The following is a 20,401-nucleotide window of genomic DNA, read 5'->3' on the forward strand; positions in this document are numbered from 1 at the left end:
CAGACCCAATCTATCACTCCAATGCACCATGTATGAATTTTACAGTACAATACACACACAATATAGACACAATTAAAACAGCTATACAAATACACACACATTAAACACCTACATATTCACAATATAGCGCACATAGTGTACACAATACACACCTATACATTAAACACACTTTACACTTGTATGAATATTTCAAACGCACACATACACACAGATGGAGAGAGAGATAATAGATAGATAGATAATTGATAGATAATTGATAGATAATAGATAGATAATAGATAATAGATAGATAGATAGATAGATAGATAGATAGATAGATAGATAGATAGATAGATAGATAGATAGATAGATAATAGATACAGTTAGGGCCAGAAATATTTGGACAGTGACACAATTTTCGCGAGTTGGGCTCTGCATGCCACCACATTGGATTTGAAATGAAACCTCTACAACAGAATTCAAGTGCAGATTGTAACGTTTAATTTGAAGGGTTGAACAAAAATATCTGATAGAAAATGTAGGAATTGTACACATTTCTTTACAAACACTCCACATTTTAGGAGGTCAAAAGTAATTGGACAAATAAACATAACCCAAACAAAATATTTTTATTTTCAATATTTTGTTGCAAATCCTTTGGAGGCAATCACTGCCTTAAGTCTGGAACCCATGGACATCACCAAACGCTGGGTTTCCTCCTTCTTAATGCTTTGCCAGGCCTTTACAGCCGCAGCCTTCAGGTCTTGCTTGTTTGTGGGTCTTTCCGTCTTAAGTCTGGATTTGAGCAAGTGAAATGTATGCTCAATTGGGTTTAGATCTGGAGATTGACTTGGCCATTGCAGAATGTTCCACTTTTTGGCACTCATGAACTCCTGGGTAGCTTTGGATGTATGCTTGGGGTCATTGTCCATCTGTACTATGAAGCGCCGTCCAATCAACTTTGCAGCATTTGGCTGAATCTGGGCTGAAAGTATATCCCGGTACACTTCAGAATTCATCCGGCTACTCTTGTCTGCTCTTATGTCATCAATAAACACAAGTGACCCAGTGCCATTGAAAGCCATGCATGCCCATGCCATCACGTTGCCTCCACCATGTTTTACAGAGGATGTGGTGTGCCTTGGATCATGTGCCGTTCCCTTTCTTCTCCAAACTTTTTTCTTCCCATCATTCTGGTACAGGTTGATCTTTGTCTCATCTGTCCATAGAATACTTTTCCAGAACTGAGCTGGCTTCTTGAGGTGTTTTTCTGCAAATTTAACTCTGGCCTGTCTATTTTTGTTATTGATGACTGGTTTGCATCTAGATGTGAACCCTTTGTATTTACTGTCATGGAGTCTTCTCTTTACTGTTGACTTAGAGACAGATACACCTACTTCACTGAGAGTGTTCTGGACTTCAGTTGATGTTGTGAACGGGTTCTTCTTCACCAAATTAAGTATGCGGCGATCATCCACCACTGTTGTCATCCGTGGACGCCCAGGCCTTTTTGAGTTCCCAAGCTCACCAGTCAATTCCTTTTTTCTCAGAATGTACCCAACTGTTGATTTTGCTACTCCAAGCATGTCTGCTATCTCTCTGATGGATTTTTTCTTTTTTTTCAGCCTCAGGATGTTCTGCTTCACCTCAATTGAGAGTTCCTTTGACCGCATGTTGTCTGCTCACAGCAACAGCTTCCAAATGCAAAACCACACACCTGGAATCCACCCCTGACCTTTTAACTACTTCATTGATTACAGGTTAACGAGGGAGACGCCTTCAGAGTTAATTGCAGCCCTTAGAGTCCATTGTCCAATTACTTTTGGTCCCTTGAAAAAGAGGACGCTATGCATTACAGAGCTATGATTCCTAAACCCTTTCTCCGATTTGGATGTGGAAACTATCATATTGCAGCTGGGAGTGTGCACTTTCAGCCCATATTACATATATAATTGTATTTCTGAACATGTTTTTGTAAACAGCTAAAATAACAAAACTTGTGTCACTGTCCAAATATTTCTGGCCCTAACTGTATATAGATAATCTACTATATAATTGTTTAAGGGTCACTTCCATCTTTCTGTCCTTCTGTCTGTCCTTCTGTCTGTCACAGATATTCATTGGTCGCGGCCTCTGTCTGTCATGGAATCCAAGTCGCTGATTGGTCGTGGCAAAACGCCCACGACCATTGCCACGACCATCAGTGATGGGTGCAGTCCGACGGCAACATGGCCGCTCCTTCCTCCCCGCAGTCTGTGCCCGCTCCGTACTCCCCTCCAGTCAGCGCTCACACAGGATTAATGGCAGCGCTAATAGACCGCGTTATGCCACGATGTAACGCACTCCATTAACGCTGTTATTACTGCGTGGCTGTGCAATATACTACGTGGCTGTGCAATATACTACGTGGCTGTGCAATGTACTACGTGACTGGGCAATATACTACGTGACTGGGCAATGTACTACGTGACTGGGCAATATACTACGTGACTGGGTTATATACTACGTGGCTCTGTACTGTATACTACGTCACTGGGCAATATACTGCGTGGGCTGTGCAATATACTACATGACTGGGCAATATACTACGTGGCTGTGCAATGTACTACGTGACTGGGTAATATACTACGTGGCTCTATACTGTATACTACGTCACTGGGCAATATACTACATGGCTGTGCAATGTACTGCGTGGGCTGCGCAATATACTACGTGGCTGCGCAATATACTACGTGGCTGTGCAATATACTACGTGGGCTGCACAATGTACTATGTGGGCTGCGCAATATACTACGTGGCTGCGCAATATACTACGTGGCTGTGCAATATACTGCGTGGGCTGCACAATGTACTACGTGGGCTGCGCAATGTACTGTCCAGATGTGCTATACACTACGCATACATATTCTAGAATACCCGATGCGTTAGAATCGGGCCACCATCTAGTGGATAGATAATAGATAGATAGATAATAGATCAATATGGGATAGATAGATAGATAAATAGATATGGAATAGATAGATAGATAATATTTCGATAATAGATAGATAATAATATATAGATAATAGATAGATAATAGATAGATAGATAATATATAGATGATAGATAGATAGTAGATAGATAATAGATATATAGATAATAGATAGATAATAGATAGATAATGGATAGATAGATAATAGATAATAGATAGATGATAGATATATAGATAGTAGATAGATAATAGATATATAGATAATAGATAGATAGATAATAGATATGGGATAGATAGATAGATCGATAGCTATGGAATAAATAGATAATAATAGATAGATAATAGATAGATAATAGATAGATAATGGATAGATAGATAATAGATAGATGATAGATATATAGATAGTAGATAGATAATAGATATATAGATAATAGATAGATAGATAATAGATATGGGATAGATAGATAGATCGATAGCTATGGAATAAATAGATAATAATAGATAGATAATAGATAGATAATAGATAGATAATAGATGATAGATAGGTAGATAGATGATAGATAGATTTAAAAGAGAGGAAATTGATTTGCAGAATCAAGGTGCAGTAAACCTGCAAATCAACTTCTATGTGTTACGCACCTGTCTTGACTCCAGGCCTCCCCCATGGCCACTGCCTGTTTCTCTGTATCACATTGGATTTCCCAGGTAGCAAAGACAAACTTACCGTAAGTTACATCTTCACCCAAGGCCTTTTAAGGCCAAATTAAACATACATAGTGTTTCTTACCTTCTGCCTTGGAATTTGTCCTACCAATTTACCGACATCCTACATTTGTGTCCTCCTGGCTCAGACCTGCTGATCTACCCTTTGTCTGCTGTAAGCATATCAAACTTCTCTATAGGGATTGTTCACATTACTACTTTAAGTGTCTGCTCCATAAACAGGTTTGCCTCTTCATCTCTGCTGCCATGGTACCATGTAGAGAACAATACTATATGGCAGCACACAGTATGGAGCTATAAGTAACACAGATCCCCCATACTCATTGCTCTGTACCAGAGGCACAATGTTAAGTATCTCAGTCCTAGTTGACATAATTGCCCCAAAATATTATGGCTTTTTAAAATAAAGATCGATGAAAGTATAGTTTGTGTATGTAGTCTTTACATTTGGGAACATTGCTTTCCCCATCACTTTGTGACCCCACCGCCCCTTATGGTATTGATTGACAGTCTCTATACAGTTTGTGCATACACAAAGAACATCTTGTTGAGAGGGGATTCGGGGAAATGAGCTCCTGATGTACAAACCCTCTTCTTGTGTTTAAACCACCCTATGTCCCCGCTGTACTGCATCCAAACGGCATTTTTTGTGCCATTTTGGCTACTACAGGTACAGACTTGTGACTACAGTATGCTATACTTATATAGGGCAGTATATTAATCTGGAAGATCCATTTTAAAGGTGGTCAGTCAGTCCAAACTATCTGTAGAAATTAAGTACATAGCCTTATAGGAGGTTTACCCCATATGAAAAATTGTACCTTCAGTGATGTAATTGCAGCCTCCATTTTGCTAATTAGTGTGATCGGTGTTCCCTAGGTGTGGCCAAGACGCTCAATGCATAGTCTTTCCCACCGGTTTTGTATATCCCCGTCTACCTCACTGGTGACCTACAGCATTGGCTCGTCTGAGCTTTCTTTGCAGACTGTGCACAGTCCAAGCAATCTAGCGCTGTCAATCACCAGTGAAGGGGCAGTAATTAGAGCACTAGAGGTGTCTATCCAGCGTTGACAACGTCACTTTTTACTATTTCCAGATAGTTTATCAAAAACTCATGGACAGATATTTCTTACGGACATAATGTCAAAACACAATATGATTATGGGTGCAGTCAGACGACCATATAAATCGGACCGAGATGGGACCACAGTGCACGGACTGGCTGGTGGCTTCCCCAAACGAGCCTGACCACTTTATGTATTTCTAAGCAGCTATCGGGAGAGCTGCTAGCCAGTCCAAGCATTGCGGTCAGTGCTCGGCCCGATAGAGCGGCCGTCTGAATGTGCCCTATAAATGATCCATGTCTACAGCCCTTCATCCTGATATGCAGACATGAGCTACATTCACTGTCCAGTGAAGATAATTACAGTCGTAATAATCTGTAAATGTTTCTTTAGCTTCCAAAAAAGCAAAACAAAATTTTACGGACGGGGGGAAAAATGTGACCTATTTTTACTGACTATCCCCTATAAAGCACTTAGTATATGTTAGTTGTGGCTAATAGACTCCTTTTAACCCCTAGGTCTCAATGCAAAATATAGGTATGAAGACACAGCTTTCACCTTTCTTACCCAGCCATTTTTTACTCGTGAAAAAAAAGTCTTTGGAGTCCCTGATGGCACGGGTTCCAGGGTGCGATGACCACTTTTGGCCCATACTGTAGCTACTCTTCTGGCTCTTCTTTCTAGGAGGGCAACATATGAATGTTAAATGGGGGAACATTTGTCCGACTCGTTTTCGAAACAGACAAGCAAATGTATAACTCATATTAAGAAGAGTGATTGAAGGCCGACCCGAAGAACAATCCCAAAAGAGAGTCATCAAATTAATAGCTGCCAGTTGCCAGTTTTTCATTGTACTCTCCGGATCACGCTTCACTTAATAAGCAGTGAACTTGGAGTGTACTCTGCGAAATTACGATGACTCAATAATAAAACGCTTGTCTTGCGCTTTGAGATTAGAAGGTGATAAAATATTGAAATTATACTAATAAAACATTAGGCCTTGGGGGTTTTCCGGAGTTTTATTTTTGGATGCTAAATGCAACTTGTAGTTTCAATCATCTAAAGTGCAAAAGGGACAAATTCATCAAAGCTATTATTCTGGAAAACTGCTTTAAAACGTTTTGAAAAGTTGAACATTTTTTCAATTTTTCAAAATGGGTGAAGCTGTGGAGGAACTTAGGTGGGACGGAACGTGGCTACACCCTCCTGTTAAATTTGGTATAAGTGGCTGTGTTTCTTATGCCATAAATATTATTCCACTAGAGTCATATTTCTGGCAGCGAGTATATAGGTGCATGCCAAAGAGGAAATACATTAGGTGGATTGTGCTTCTTAATGATTTTGATGCCCCATACTCCAACGAGCCCTCCATTAAAGGGGATATCCGGGACTTAAAAAAGGCACGTAGTTTCTAATAGAGGCAACTATCTGCCTGCCGGTCATTGACCACTCATGCCAAAGATTTTTCCCAATTTCCAGTACACTATGTGGTAAAATCAATGGTGCAATTCGAAAAAGTACAACTTGTCCCTCATAAAAACAAGCCCTCATATGTCTATGTGGACAAAAAAATCAAAATGTTATGGCAACTGTCGAAGCTGCTGTTCATTAGTGGGCCTTGAGCATGGGGCCAACGTTAACTCAAGTTCTTGTGTTTTACAACAAAAGACATTTACTTATCCTTGGGACTGAAAGCCAAATACAGCGGCTCGACATCATGGAGGTTGTTATTTATGTCTCTGCTCTTACTCTCCTGTCTGTCTGACTGCAATCAGGTATAGCAGAGAGGTGAGCTTTCAGTTCAAGGCAAACAAATTTGGCAATGACAGGAACAATAAGTGCTGGGAAATGAGTGAGAGGAACTTCCAGTTCATATTGTGCTGGCAGAATAATGGTAAAGATTAACTGTCCACTAAGGACGAGTGGATGACAAGTTTAAAGGTAGCGGTCACCCCATAAAGCTCTATTTTCCTGCCGATACAGTTAATACAGTCAATACAGTTAATTGAGCGCTGCCGGGCTGGATAAAGAGCGGCTACTGAGAGAAAATGAACTTATTTCCTCCAGTGAGCTTCCAGCTTTCAGTCATAGGGGCGTGCCCAAAGTGGCTACAGTCACCACACTACTGTGAGCAGTTGCTGTAAGCAAACCCCAGCACGTTAATTGACAGATCACTTTACAGCATATCATTGCAAAGCTGGCTGCCAATCAAAGTGCTGAGGCATGCTTACAGTCACTGAACACTGAGCAGTGACTGAAATCCATCTGTGCATGCCTACATGACTGAAAACTGGCGGCTCCTTTATGGAATTACCTTATATACTCGAATATAAGCCGAGTTTTTCAGCACATTTTTTTGTGCTGAAAACACCCCCCTTGGCTAATACTTACGTCGTTGTCCCAGAAGATGGTGGGGGAGGGGGAGCAGTGGGTCACAGAAGGCAGGAGCCAGCTCCTGCAGCTAAAGCCTGTGCTAGCTGCTAAAGAGGAATGAATATTCACTGCAATGGCAGTGAGTATTCATTTCTCTTATAGCACGCACAGTGTCGGCCACGGGCTTTCAGCAGCTGCCTGGCGATCATGGGTCCGCGCTACTTAAGAGTTATGAATATTCACTTTTCTCCACTCCCATAGGTGTGGAGTGGAGTGAATTTTCATTACCTTAATGAGCGAGGACGCATGATCGCTTGGCCACTGGAGCTGCTGGCACCGGAACAAGACGCAGCGAGGGCACAGGAAAGGTACGTTTTTTTTAATGCTTTTCTCATGGCTGCCATGCATACAGGGATAGGGATGAGGAACCATGTAGACAAGGATAGGGATGAGGAGCCATGCAGACAAAGATGAGGATAAGGAGCCATGCAGACCAGGAGGGGGATAAGGAGCCATGCAGACCAGGAGGGGGATAAGGAGCCATGCAGACCAGGAGGGGGATAAGGAGCCATGCAGACAAGTATGGGGATGAGGGGCCATGCAGACAAGGATAGGGATGAGAAGCCATGCAGACAAGGATAGGGATGAGAAGCCATGCAGACAAGGATGGCGATGAGGAGCCATGCAGACAAGGATAGGGATGAGGGGACAATGCATACTCAAGTCAATAAGTTTTCCCAGTTTTTCCTGGCAAAATTAGGTGCCTCGGCTTATACTCGGGTCGACGTATACACGGGTATATATGGTAAGTACATTTTTTCCCCAGTAGTTGCACTGACAGTAAGATAACCCGGCTGCAACTGCAGATTAACCCTATATCTTATTATCATGCTTACTTATACCGTGTCATTATATTCCGCAGGTAAATAGCATTTTCCGAGGTTTGAGAGGTTCCTGCACATGTAACAGCACATATTAGTTGTGGGGGATGAGGACAGCAGGACGATGCTTTTCTATATTATTTAATGTATACGTTAAATGTAGAGAAGAAACCATCTCATGGCCACCCTGCTGCCTCTAGTGGCCTCCTGACAGTCAGCATGACATAAATTCATCATAATTGTTCTTGTATTAGTGAAATTTACTTGTAATGTTCCTAAAACAGATGCTAAAACGTACCAATCTCACTAATGTATTTTTCAACATTTTCTGACTTGCTTCTTGAGATGAAAAGCTTCTCCCCCAACGCCTTGTAGTAGAAGACATCATTACATTTGCTGTGTAAGTACCGGGAAAAGCTGAATTACTTTAAGATGTAACCGTCGGCAAAAAATAAGCGAAACAGATATGTTTCATAGGAGAAGAGTGATGAAACGGTATCTGCTACTTTCATGGTGGCTTACAGTAATGCTAATAATGCAGCAGATTGGTGATAGAAAGGAATCAAGATATACAGGAAGCAGAATTTAGGAGATGGGAATAATTGTAATGTTGTGTTCTACACTATCCTATGAAATAAAGTGAAGCGGGTATGTAATCTGAGAGCTGGATGATGTAGGGGCAGAGATCCTGATCCCAACGATGTATCACTTACTGGGCTGCTTGCTGTAGTTTTAATAGAATCCTTGTTTTATCTGTTGTAAATGTAGCAGTGGTCAGGAGGCCCACACCCCTGATTGGCAGTCTCCTCTGTGCACTGTCAACAAGCTGCCAATCCGTGATGGGGGCGGGGTTACAGAGATTAGCCTGACTGCCTGGCATGTGAGCTCTAGTCTCCTGCTGATAAAACACTGATTATATTGAAACCAAAACACACAGCCTGATAAGTGACATATCCCTGGAATCAGGCTCTTTTGCTGTATAAAATGCTGATCTCAGATTAAATAGAAAATCCTGCTGACAGATTCCATTTAAATTGAAATATACAATGTAGCTATAATTAAGATATCTATAAAGTATTTCCACACAGGACACTGTATTCTTGCTGCTTAGCATACATTCCTGAACCACATCAGCATCACGTAATAAATTGTATAAAGGGGAGAAGTTGACTGATTCTTTGCATTTATTTATTATTATTTATTATTATAGCGCCATTTATTCCATGGCGCTTTACATGTAAGGAGGGGTATACATAATAAAAAACAAGTACAATAATCTTGAACAATACAAGTCATAACTGGTACAGGAGGAGAGAGGACCCTGCCCGCGAGGGCTCACAATCTACAAGGGATGGGTGAGGATACAGTAGGTGAGGGTAGAGCTGGTCGTGCAGCGGTTTGGTGGATCGGTGGTTACTGCAGGTTGTAGGCTTGTCGGAAGAGGTGGGTCTTCGGGTTCTTTTTAAAGGTTTCGATGGTAGGCGAGAGTCTGATATGTTGTGGTAGAGGGTTCCAGAGTAGAGGTGATGCGTGAGAGAAATCTTGTATACGATTGTGGGAAGAGGAGATAAGAGGGGAGTAGAGAAGGAGATCTTGTGAGGATCGGAGGTTGTGTGCAGGTAAGTACCGGGAGACGAGGTCACAGATGTATGGAGGAGACAGGTTGTGGATGGCTTTGTATGTCATGGTTAGGGTTCTGTACTGGAGTCTCTGGGTAATGAGGAGCCAGTGAAGGGATTGACAGAGGGGAGAGGCTGGGGAATAGCGGGGGACAGGTGGATTAGTCGGGCAGCTGAGTTTAGAATAGATAGGAGGGGTGCGAGAGTGTTAGAGGCGAGGCCACAGAGCAGGAGGTTACAGGAGTCGAGGCGGGAGATGATGAGGGCATGGACTAGAGCTTTTGCAGATTCTTGGTTTAGGAATGTACGGATCCATGAAATATTTTTGAGTTGAAGGCGGCAGGAAGTGGAAAGGGCTTTGATATGTGGTTTGAAGGAGAGATCAGTGTTACGGATTAACCCGAGGCAGCGAGCTTGTGGGACTGGGGAGAGTGGGCAGCCGTTTACTGTAATGGATAGGTTTGTTCAGAGGGTCGCGTGAGATGGGGGAAAGACGATGAATTCTGTTTTGTCCATGTTAAGTTTTAGAAATCAAGCTGATAAGAAGGATGAAATAGCAGATAGGCATTGAGGGATTGTATTGTATTGTGTGTCTGTGGGTGCCACACTAAGCATGGAGAACAGAAAGGTGAGAAGAGAACTGTCTGAGGACTCGAGAATCAAAATTGTTGAAGAATATCAACAATCTCAAGGTTACAAGTCCATCTCCAGAGATCTTGATGTTTCTTTCTCCACAATGCACAAGATAATCAAGAAGTTTACAACCCATGGTACTGTAGATAATCTCCCCGGACATGGACGGCAGAGAAATATTGATGAAAGGTAGCAATGCAGGATAGTCCAGATGGTGAAAAAGCAGTCCTAATCACGTTCCAAAGAAATTGAAGCTGTCCTGCATCCTCAGTGTGCTCAACTATCCATTGACATCTGAATGAAATGAAACACTATGGCAGAAGACCCAGGAGGACCCCACTGCTGACACAGACATAACAAAGCTAGCCTGCAGTTTGCCAAAATGTACGTGAGTAAGCCAAAATCCTTCTAGAAAAGCATGTTGTGGACAGATGAGACCAAAATGGAGTTTTTTGTTAAAGCACATCAATATACTGTTTACCGTAAGCAGAATGAGGCCTACAATGAAAAGAACACAGTACCTACAGTCAAATATGGTGGAGGTTCAAAGATGTTTTAGGGTTCTCTTGCTGCCTGTGGAACTGAGTGCAATGACTGTGTGCAAGGCATCATGAAATCTGAAGATTACCAAAGGATTTTGGGTTGCAATGTAGTGCCCATTGTCAGAAAGCTGGGTTTGCGTCCTAGGTCATGGGTCTTCTGACACAATAGGCTGGAAATAATAGTATACCTATGACACACTGGGCCAGTTCTTGCCACTAGTCTAATGTGGTCACCCAAAAGTCTTTTGGCTCTGAAGTAAGGGTACCGTAAATGCCAGAGAAATTACTCCAATCAAGGAACATGGCTTTTTCTGTTAATACACCAATTTTGACTCCCTTTTGGAAGCCAGAAAAAAAATTCTCCAACTTTGCTTGTATAGCAAAGGTCTAAAAGAATGAGAATCTAGTGATATGTCTGTGATCCCACAAGCGATCAAGCATTCATCTTGCCATGCTCGCAAGTACAACCATGGGCCACATTGGTTTACTTTCCGGATTCCGCCATTATGGTTGTTTGTCATGGTTAACGTCATCATCCTCAATTTAAGTGTAACTATCAGTTTCATCCTCTGCTTGTGCCTAGGAAATTCAATTTCACCCCCAACATCCACATCCATTTGCTGCTGCTCCTCTTACCCGCTCTTCCACATCTTGCTGCATGTAACATTTATCTTGAGGGTCCCCAACAGCCCTAGAGCAGTGATGATCATGTTGAAATTACTGTTCTTTTTCTTCATCCTTTGTTGGATGTTTGTGTTTTTTACAATATGCTGTAAAAGTAAAAGGAGATGCCAGAGTTTTCTATACTGCCAAATTTAGTATCTTATTTGAAGGGCTCCAGGCGGCGACATGCTTCCCTCACTAGCTGTCAATAGTAGATTTCAAAGAAACCCAAGCTCTACTTGGCTTCTAGCATGGTATAATCAGTCACCTCTTTATGATGCTGTTCATGTTTTCAATTGCATATCTTTCAATTGCAACATAGCAAATCAGGTTGTGATCAGACAGACCATTCTTATTTTGCAAAGCATTTGCCACGTGAGAACAGTTGAAATGCCTAGACACTTTCCTGACCATGGCCACCACAGTCTTACCCAAGTGGGTACATTTCTTTAAAACCCTGCTGTTGTCTTCGGTCTGGGGAGACCGATTTTGAACTTTGGTATTTTTTGGGGTGTTCAAGATGCGGTTCTGAAACTTGTGGTTGATTGACTTAAATGAGGATGGGTCGGTCGGCCACAGGTTTCAGAGCCACATCTTGAATATTTTATAGAATATTGAAGTTCAAGGTCGGTCGTTTTTGACCGAAGACAACAGCAGGGTTAAGAAAGAAAAACATAGCACAGTCACAATATTGTGGGCATTTTCATTTACTCTCATCTTATGGAACGCTGTATATGTTAAAAAAAAAAGTCTAAGCCCTTCATGGATGTAATAAGATAAAATAAGTTGTACCTAAGGATATAATATAGAGATATCACATAGACTTTCACTTTCAGAACAATATTCACATTGCCCACAAGTCCCATTTAGTAGACGCTCTGTTGGATTTTTCGGAGCCGCATTGCATTGTACTTGGATACTGAAATTTTCTGTTGCTAACCTCTAACCTAGAAGTTTCTTACGCTATAAAAATATATTATACTATAAAATGCCTGAGAATATTATCATTTTTTATAGACAGAAAGTTGATTTTTATTCAAAGACAATCTGACAAAACCCTAAACGGCTGCCCTGCAGGGTGTACATGGCATTAATAAATTACAACCTTAAATCGACATATTTCTCAACATTCAGGAGAAAGCACACCTGCTGTTAGCTGTGTTACTGCGGAGGAGAAGGAGACAGCGATACATTTTTAGTGATTCCCAAGTCACTGTCAAAGGGGAGACTTGACAGATAAGCACCATCCAGTAATTTGGCGGTAGGTTGCAGGTGTCACAGTATTTCTAGATAGCAGGAAGATAAAGCAAAGGAAGATTTCTTGAAAGTCTTTGTATTTGTGGATGGATCTTATAAAGGAATTATTTATCAAAAACAGACGTAACAACAAAAGAGAAAGAAGCAAATATTTACCCAATTCTACTTGTTATACTGAAACAACTGGCAAAAAGCAAAACATGTTTACCATATTCTAAGAGATAGATAGATGGATAGAATAGATAGATAGATAGATAGATAGATAGATAGATAGATAGATAGATAGATAGATAACAAAAAAGAAAAGGGAACAGCACAGATATACTTATCTTCGGGTGCAAGGCCCCCAGACAATCAGTCCAACAATTATCCAAGTTTCCATAAAAGTTCAAAAAAAGAGGCAGCACTCCATAATCCAGTGTAAAAACGTGCAGGGTTTAATTTACCCACATGTTCAGGCAACGTTTCAGCTCACATTGAGCCTTTCGAAAAGGCTTGAGAAAGGCTCAATGTGAGCTGAAACGTTGCCTGAACATGTGGGTAAATTAAACCCTGCACATTTTTACATTGTATTATGGAGTGCTGCCTCTTTTTTTGAACTTTTTTAGATAGATAGATAGATAGATAACAGATGATAGATAGATAGATAGATAGATAGATAGATAATAAATAACAGATGATAGATAGATAGATAGATAGATAATACATACCAGATGATAGATAGATAGATAGATAGATAGATAGATAGATAGATAGATAGATAGATAGATAGATAGATAAAAATCCAGAAAAACTGGAGGCAGATAGATAGGCCCCTTAAAAAATAGTGAGGAAAGAATGGTTGTAGATGACGAGGAAAAAGCTAACATATTAAACACCTTCTTCTCCACGGTATTCACGGTGGAAAATGAAATGCTAGGTGAAATCCCAAGAAACAATGAAAACCCTATATTAAGGGTCACCAATCTAACCCAAGAAGAGGTGCGAAACCGGCTAAATAAGATTAAAATAGATAAATCTCCGGGTCCGGATGGCATACACCCACGAGTACTAAGAGAACTAAGTAATGTAATAGATAAACCATTATTTCTTATTTTTAGGGACTCTATAGCGACGGGGTCTGTTCCGCAGGATTGGCGCATAGCAAATGTGGTGCCAATATTCAAAAAGGGCTCTAAAAGTGAACCTGGAAATTATAGGCCAGTAAGTCTAACCTCTATTGTTGGTAAAATATTTGAAGGGTTTCTGAGGGATGTTATTCTGGATTATCTCAATGAGAATAACTGTTTAACTCCATACCAGCATGGGTTTATGAGAAATCGCTCCTGTCAAACCAATCTAATCAGTTTTTATGAAGAGGTAAGCTATAGGCTGGACCACGGTGAGTCATTGGACGTGGTATATCTCGATTTTTCCAAAGCGTTTGATACCGTGCCGCACAAGAGGTTGGTACACAAAATGAGAATGCTTGGTCTGGGGGAAAATGTGTGTAAATGGGTTAGTAACTGGCTTAGTGATAGAAAGCAGAGGGTGGTTATAAATGGTATAGTCTCTAACTGGGTCGCTGTGACCAGTGGGGTACCGCAGGGGTCAGTATTGGGACCTGTTCTCTTCAACATATTCATTAATGATCTGGTAGAAGGTTTACACAGTAAAATATCGATATTTGCAGATGATACAAAACTATGTAAAGCAGTTAATACAAGAGAAGATAGTATTCTGCTACAGATGGATCTGGATAAGTTGGAAACTTGGGCTGAAAGGTGGCAGATGAGGTTTAACAATGATAAATGTAAGGTTATACACATGGGAAGAAGGAATCAATATCACCATTACACACTGAACGGGAAACCACTGGGTAAATCTGACAGGGAGAAGGACTTGGGGATCCTAGTTAATGATAAACTTACCTGGAGCAGCCAGTGCCAGGCAGCAGCTGCCAAGGCAAACAGGATCATGGGGTGCATTAAAAGAGGTCTGGATACACATGATGAGAGCATTATACTGCCTCTGTACAAATCCCTAGTTAGACCGCACATGGAGTACTGTGTCCAGTTTTGGGCACCGGTGCTCAGGAAGGATATAATGGAACTAGATAGAGTACAAAGGAGGGCAACAAAATTAATAAAGGGGATGGGAGAACTACAATACCCAGATAGATTAGCGAAATTAGGATTATTTAGTCTAGAAAAAAGACGACTGAGGGGCGATCTAATAACCATGTATAAGTATATAAGGGGACAATACAAATATCTCGCTGAGGATCTGTTTATACCAAGGAAGGTGACGGGCACAAGGGGGCATTCTTTGCGTCTGGAGGAGAGAAGGTTTTTCCACCAACATAGAAGAGGATTCTTTACTGTTAGGGCAGTGAGAATCTGGAATTGCTTGCCTGAGGAGGTGGTGATGGCGAACTCAGTCGAGGGGTTCAAGAGAGGCCTGGATGTCTTCCTGGAGCAGAACAATATTGTATCATACAATTATTAGGTTCTGTAGAAGGACGTAGATCTGGGGATTTATTATGATGGAATATAGGCTGAACTGGATGGACAAATGTCTTTTTTCGGCCTTACTAACTATGTTACTATGTTACTATGTTACTATAGATAGATAGATGATAGATAATAGATAGACATATAGATAGATGATAGATATGAGATAGATAGATAGATAGATATTAGATAGATAATAGATACAGTAAATAATAGATAGATGATGGATAATAGAATAAGATATATAGGTAGATACATATATGTTAGACATACTTACGTACATTATACGGCCAAAAAGTATTGGGACACACACATTAATCAGTGAATTCAGGTTTTTCATTCAGTCCCATGTTCCCCCGGTGTATAACATCTGGCCCTTTGCCTCCAGTATGTAACGTCTGGTCGTTGCCTCCAGTGTATAATATCTGGCCCCTCACCAGGGCCGGCGCCAAGTTTTTGAGGGCCCCGGGTGAAAGAGTCTCAGTGCCCCCCCCTTAACCCCCTCTCCCCCATTAACACATACCACGATTCATGATGCACAGATACAGCAGAGAAATCTAGGTATAGTACAATGCCAGATTTCACTTCTTACATGAGTGATAGCTATTGTAAATTCTACAATACCATACAGCAGAGGGGCTTTATAAGTCAACCCCTTATATGCATATTTCTGTGACCTACTCCCTCTTCCTCAGTGGGAATTTTATTGTTAGCTGAATTTGCTGCAAAGAAAAAACTGCATACATTGAATATGACAAATTTTTAATGGAAAACTTTTTCAAGTAATCATTAGAAAGTATTAACGTAGAACATTTGTAAAAGTGCAAAATGGGTAGAATATAGCACAGTCATGTGGTATATAGCACAGCCACGTGGTATATAGCACAGCCACGTAGTATATAGCACATCCAACGTAGTATATAACAGCCCACGAAGTATATAGCACAGCTACGTAGTATATAACACATCCCACATAGTATATAACAGCCCACGAAGTATATAGCACAGGCACATAGTATATAGCACAGCCATGTAGTATATAACAGCCCACGTAGTATATAGCACAGCCACGTAGTATCTAACACAGCCCACATAGTATATAACTCAGCCCACGTAGTATATAACACAGCCACGTAGTATATCACAGCCACGTAGGATGTAGCACAGCCACATAGCATAGAGCACAGCCACGTAGTATATAACACAACCCACGTAGTATATAACACAGCCCACATAGTATATAACACAGCCACATAGTATATCACAGCCACGTAGTATATAACACAGCCCACATAGCATATAACACAGCCACGTAGTATATAGCACAGTCACATAGCATATAGCACAGCCAAGTAGCATATAGCACAGCCACGTAGTATATAGCACAGCCATGTAGTTTATAACACAGCCACGTAGTGTATAGCACAGCCACATAGCATATAGCACAGCGATGTAGTATATAACACAGCCACGTAGTATATAGCACAGCCACATAGTGTATAGCACAGCCAAGTAGTATATAGCACAGCCACGTAGTATATAACACAGCCACGTAGTGTATAGCACAGCCACATAGCATATAGCACAGCCATGTAGTATATAACACAGCCACGTAGTATATAACACAGCCACATAATGTATAACAGCCACTTCACATATAACACAGCCCACGTAGCATATACCACAGCCATGTAGCATATAACACAGCCCTCGTAATATATAGCACATCCTTGTAGCATATAACATAGCCACTTAGTCTTGCAACAATAGCCTGTGATGACGTAGCAGTCTCACGTCATCTGGGGTCATTTCGCAAGGCATTACTGGGAACGGGCGTTGCCGGCAGCATCGCGAGCATCGGGAAGGCTGTGGGGACCGCTGGAAGGTGAGAATATCACGATTTTTAAATTATTTTTAATATTATATCGTTTTACTATTGATGCCGCTAGGCAGCATCAATAGTAAAAAGTTTGTCACACTTATCAAAATGAGCCCCCCCCCATCTCGCTAGAGCTCCGGCACTTGACCGGGTGCGCCGTGTGCTGACGCCGGCCCTGCCCCTCACCCCTGTTGTACAATGTCCGGCCCCATCACCTCCAGTGTATAACTTCTGGTCTCTACCCCCAGTGTATAACTTCTGGCCACTTGCCACCCAATGTATAACATTTGGCCTCTTGCCCCCAGAGTAATCTCAGTGTACACCATCTGGCTTCTCACCCCCTGGTGTATACCATTTGACCTCTCAACCCCCGATGTATACCATCCGGTCCCTTTCCTCTTGGCGTATACCATCCATCATTTTTGGACTCGCCCTCGTAATATTGCACATAGTAACCTTTGGCTGCACGACCTGTGTAATGGTCAGAATCGCTGTGTAGCCCCAACTTGGAGATGGTTTTGTCCAGATAGAAGAACCCATTTAGCAGAAGAGCACATTGACAAGAAGTGTGTGTACTGTAGTAAGCCTGTATATTGGGTTTTATTTTTCTCATAGTTTTGATGTAGGATTTTACATTGGAGCTGTGAGCAAATATTTTATTTATTAATCAGCAATAATTTATGGAGTCCCTGTTTAATTGGAATATCTTACACAAATGTATTCCTGCCTAATTAAACTAAGATAGACGCTGGTATTTTACATCCCAGCTGGTGGTTATCCAATTCTTTAATGTTTTATGATTTATGAATGTTACACTCTGAAAAGAAAAAGCCACATCCTCCCTGTACCGAATTACTGGCAGCTAGAATTATGTGTTATTACCAGCGCGTCCTACAACTTCACAATATCCATCACTTCTCAGGAGAGGGACGCAAAACTATGTTTCTGGAGTTGGAAGTAAAGAGCGAGACAAGCGGTTGGAATAGTGATAATATACAGACAATGTTGTTTTTTTTGTAGTTTTGCTAAAAAGAAATTCTAAAGATAAATTCTGAACAAATATATACGAGATATATATATGTATATATATATAGTATATACAAGTGCTTATCACTAAATTAAAATATCATCAAAAAGTTAATTTATTTCAGTTCTTCAATACAAAAAGTGAACCTCATATATTATATAGAGTCATTACAGACAGAGTGATCTATTTCAAGTGTTTATTTCTGTTAATGTTGATGATTATGGCTTACAGCCATTGAAAACCCAAAAGTCATTATCTCAGTAAGTTACAATACTTTATAACACCAGCTTGAAAAACGATTTTAAAATCCGAAGTGTTGGCTTACTGAAATGTATGCTTAGTAAATGCACTCAATACTTGGTCGGGGCTCGTTTTGCATCAATTACTGCATCAATGCGGTGTGGCATGGAGGCGATCAGCCTGTGGAGCTGCTGAGAGGTTATGGAAGCCCAGGTTGCTTTGATAGCAGCCTTCAGCTCATATGCATTGTTGGGTCTGGTGTCTCAACTTCCTCTATGGGGTATGGGGTTAAGGTCAGGTGAGTTTGCTGCCAATCAAGCACAGTGATACTATTGTTTATAAGCCAGGTATTGGTACTTTTGGTAGTGTGGACAGGGGCCAAGTCCTGATGGAAAATGAAATTTCCATCTCCAATACGCTGACTTAGGTCTTGATAAAACACTGTGGATCTACACCAGAAGATGACATGGCTCCCCTGATTTTGGGTCCGTTATAAATATGGACATATGAGCCTGATGCTAATGTACATGTGGATTTCCTGAAACAACAGGAAATTAGAGTCTAGAAATAGCCCCAGTAGCCGATGTGAAAATTGCAATTCTCATTTTTATCTTTACATTTAGGGTGACACGGTGGCTCAGTGGTTAGCACTGCAGCCTCGCAGCGCTGGAGTCCTGGGTTCAAATCCCACCAAGGACAACATCTGCAAGGAGTTTGTATGTTCTCCCCATGTTTTTGTAGGTTTCCTCCGGGTTCTCCGGTTTCCTCCCACATTCCAAAGACATACTGATGGGGAATCTAGATTATGATCCCCATCGGGGACAGCGATGATAATGTGTGCAAACTGTAAAGCGCTGCGGAATATGTTGGCACTATATAAAAATGAATATTATTATTATTTTTATTAATACAGAATGCGATTTGAAAAAAAATTGACAAAACTTAAAAAAAAAAAAATTAACACAAACGCCTGATTTAAGCAATAGATCACTTTCTGATGATGGCTTCCCTTTAAAGTGACAGTACCACCAAAATCCATTTGTCTCATTATGTGATTGTGTGAAAAATAATGATTTTTATTTGCATTAAAAAAAATGTCTTTGACAATCCAACATGAGAACATAGCACCTTTTCCAGATTTATTGGCTCAAACCGTCCCAACATATGCGTTTGATTTCATATCTAGACGCTAAAAGGCCTTTACATGAATTCTCAGGGTAAAAGATGTGGCATGTTCCATTGGGTTACCGCACATGTTTAATGGTAGTTTGGTGTCAAATCATGCTTAAAGGGGTTGTCCAGTATTACTTTGACGCACAACACATGATATTGCAACTAAATGTATTTCCATAGGGGTTAGTTGCAATAACAAGTGCAATCCGTGGTTAGGAGTGGCGCTGTTTCTGAAAGAAAGCGGTCACGTTTTACTAACCCTAGACAACCCCTTTGTGGGCATGAGACTTTTTACAGTTGTTGTAGATGTGAATATACTAATTATTTGTTTCATTTGAGGGGTTTTTTAAAAAGCAACCAATCAGATTGCTTCAATTACTTTCAAAAGTTTCTCTTTAAACAACTTTGATACATTTTCCCCGTTGTGTTCCGCGCAGTCGGTATTTTTATCCATTGTCTAATTGTTCTTTCTGTGTCTCCTTCCTTCCAGTTTGCTCCCAGTATTCCAGAGGAGTGTTTGCCATCTTTGGACTGTATGACAAGAGATCAGTACACACCTTGACCTCGTTCTGCAGTGCTTTACACATCTCCCTCATCACACCCAGCTTCCCAACTGAGGGAGAAAGCCAGTTTGTTCTACAACTGCGGCCGTCGTTACGAGGAGCGCTGTTAAGTTTGCTGGATCACTATGGTTGGAATCACTATGTATTTCTTTACGACACAGACCGGGGTAAGTGAAGTTCTGTATTTTACAGGATTAGCTGAACCTCACGTTTCATTCTGAATCCTTTTTCTAATAGACATGATCAGTTTTTGCTCTTATTACTTGAGCATCCCTTTCTTAAAAAGTACCTGAGACTAGGTCAGACGTGACCATTTTTTTCT

General features: G+C 40.9%; 1 protein-coding gene across 5 annotated transcripts in view; it reads left to right on the top strand.

The window, feature by feature from the left end:
• The window catches only part of GRIA4 (glutamate ionotropic receptor AMPA type subunit 4), a 491,449-nt gene that overhangs the window by 124,314 nt on the left and 346,734 nt on the right, over positions 1-20,401 (top strand). For all 5 annotated transcript variants that reach the window (XM_069759215.1, XM_069759217.1, XM_069759214.1 and 2 more), the window contains exon 3: positions 20,007-20,246. In XM_069759215.1, coding sequence (XP_069615316.1) covers positions 20,007-20,246 — 240 coding nt within the window. The remainder of the gene's footprint in view (positions 1-20,006; positions 20,247-20,401) is intronic.

This window comes from Ranitomeya imitator, chromosome 3 (genome assembly GCF_032444005.1).
Source record: "Ranitomeya imitator isolate aRanImi1 chromosome 3, aRanImi1.pri, whole genome shotgun sequence".
NCBI lineage: Eukaryota > Metazoa > Chordata > Amphibia > Anura > Dendrobatidae > Ranitomeya > Ranitomeya imitator.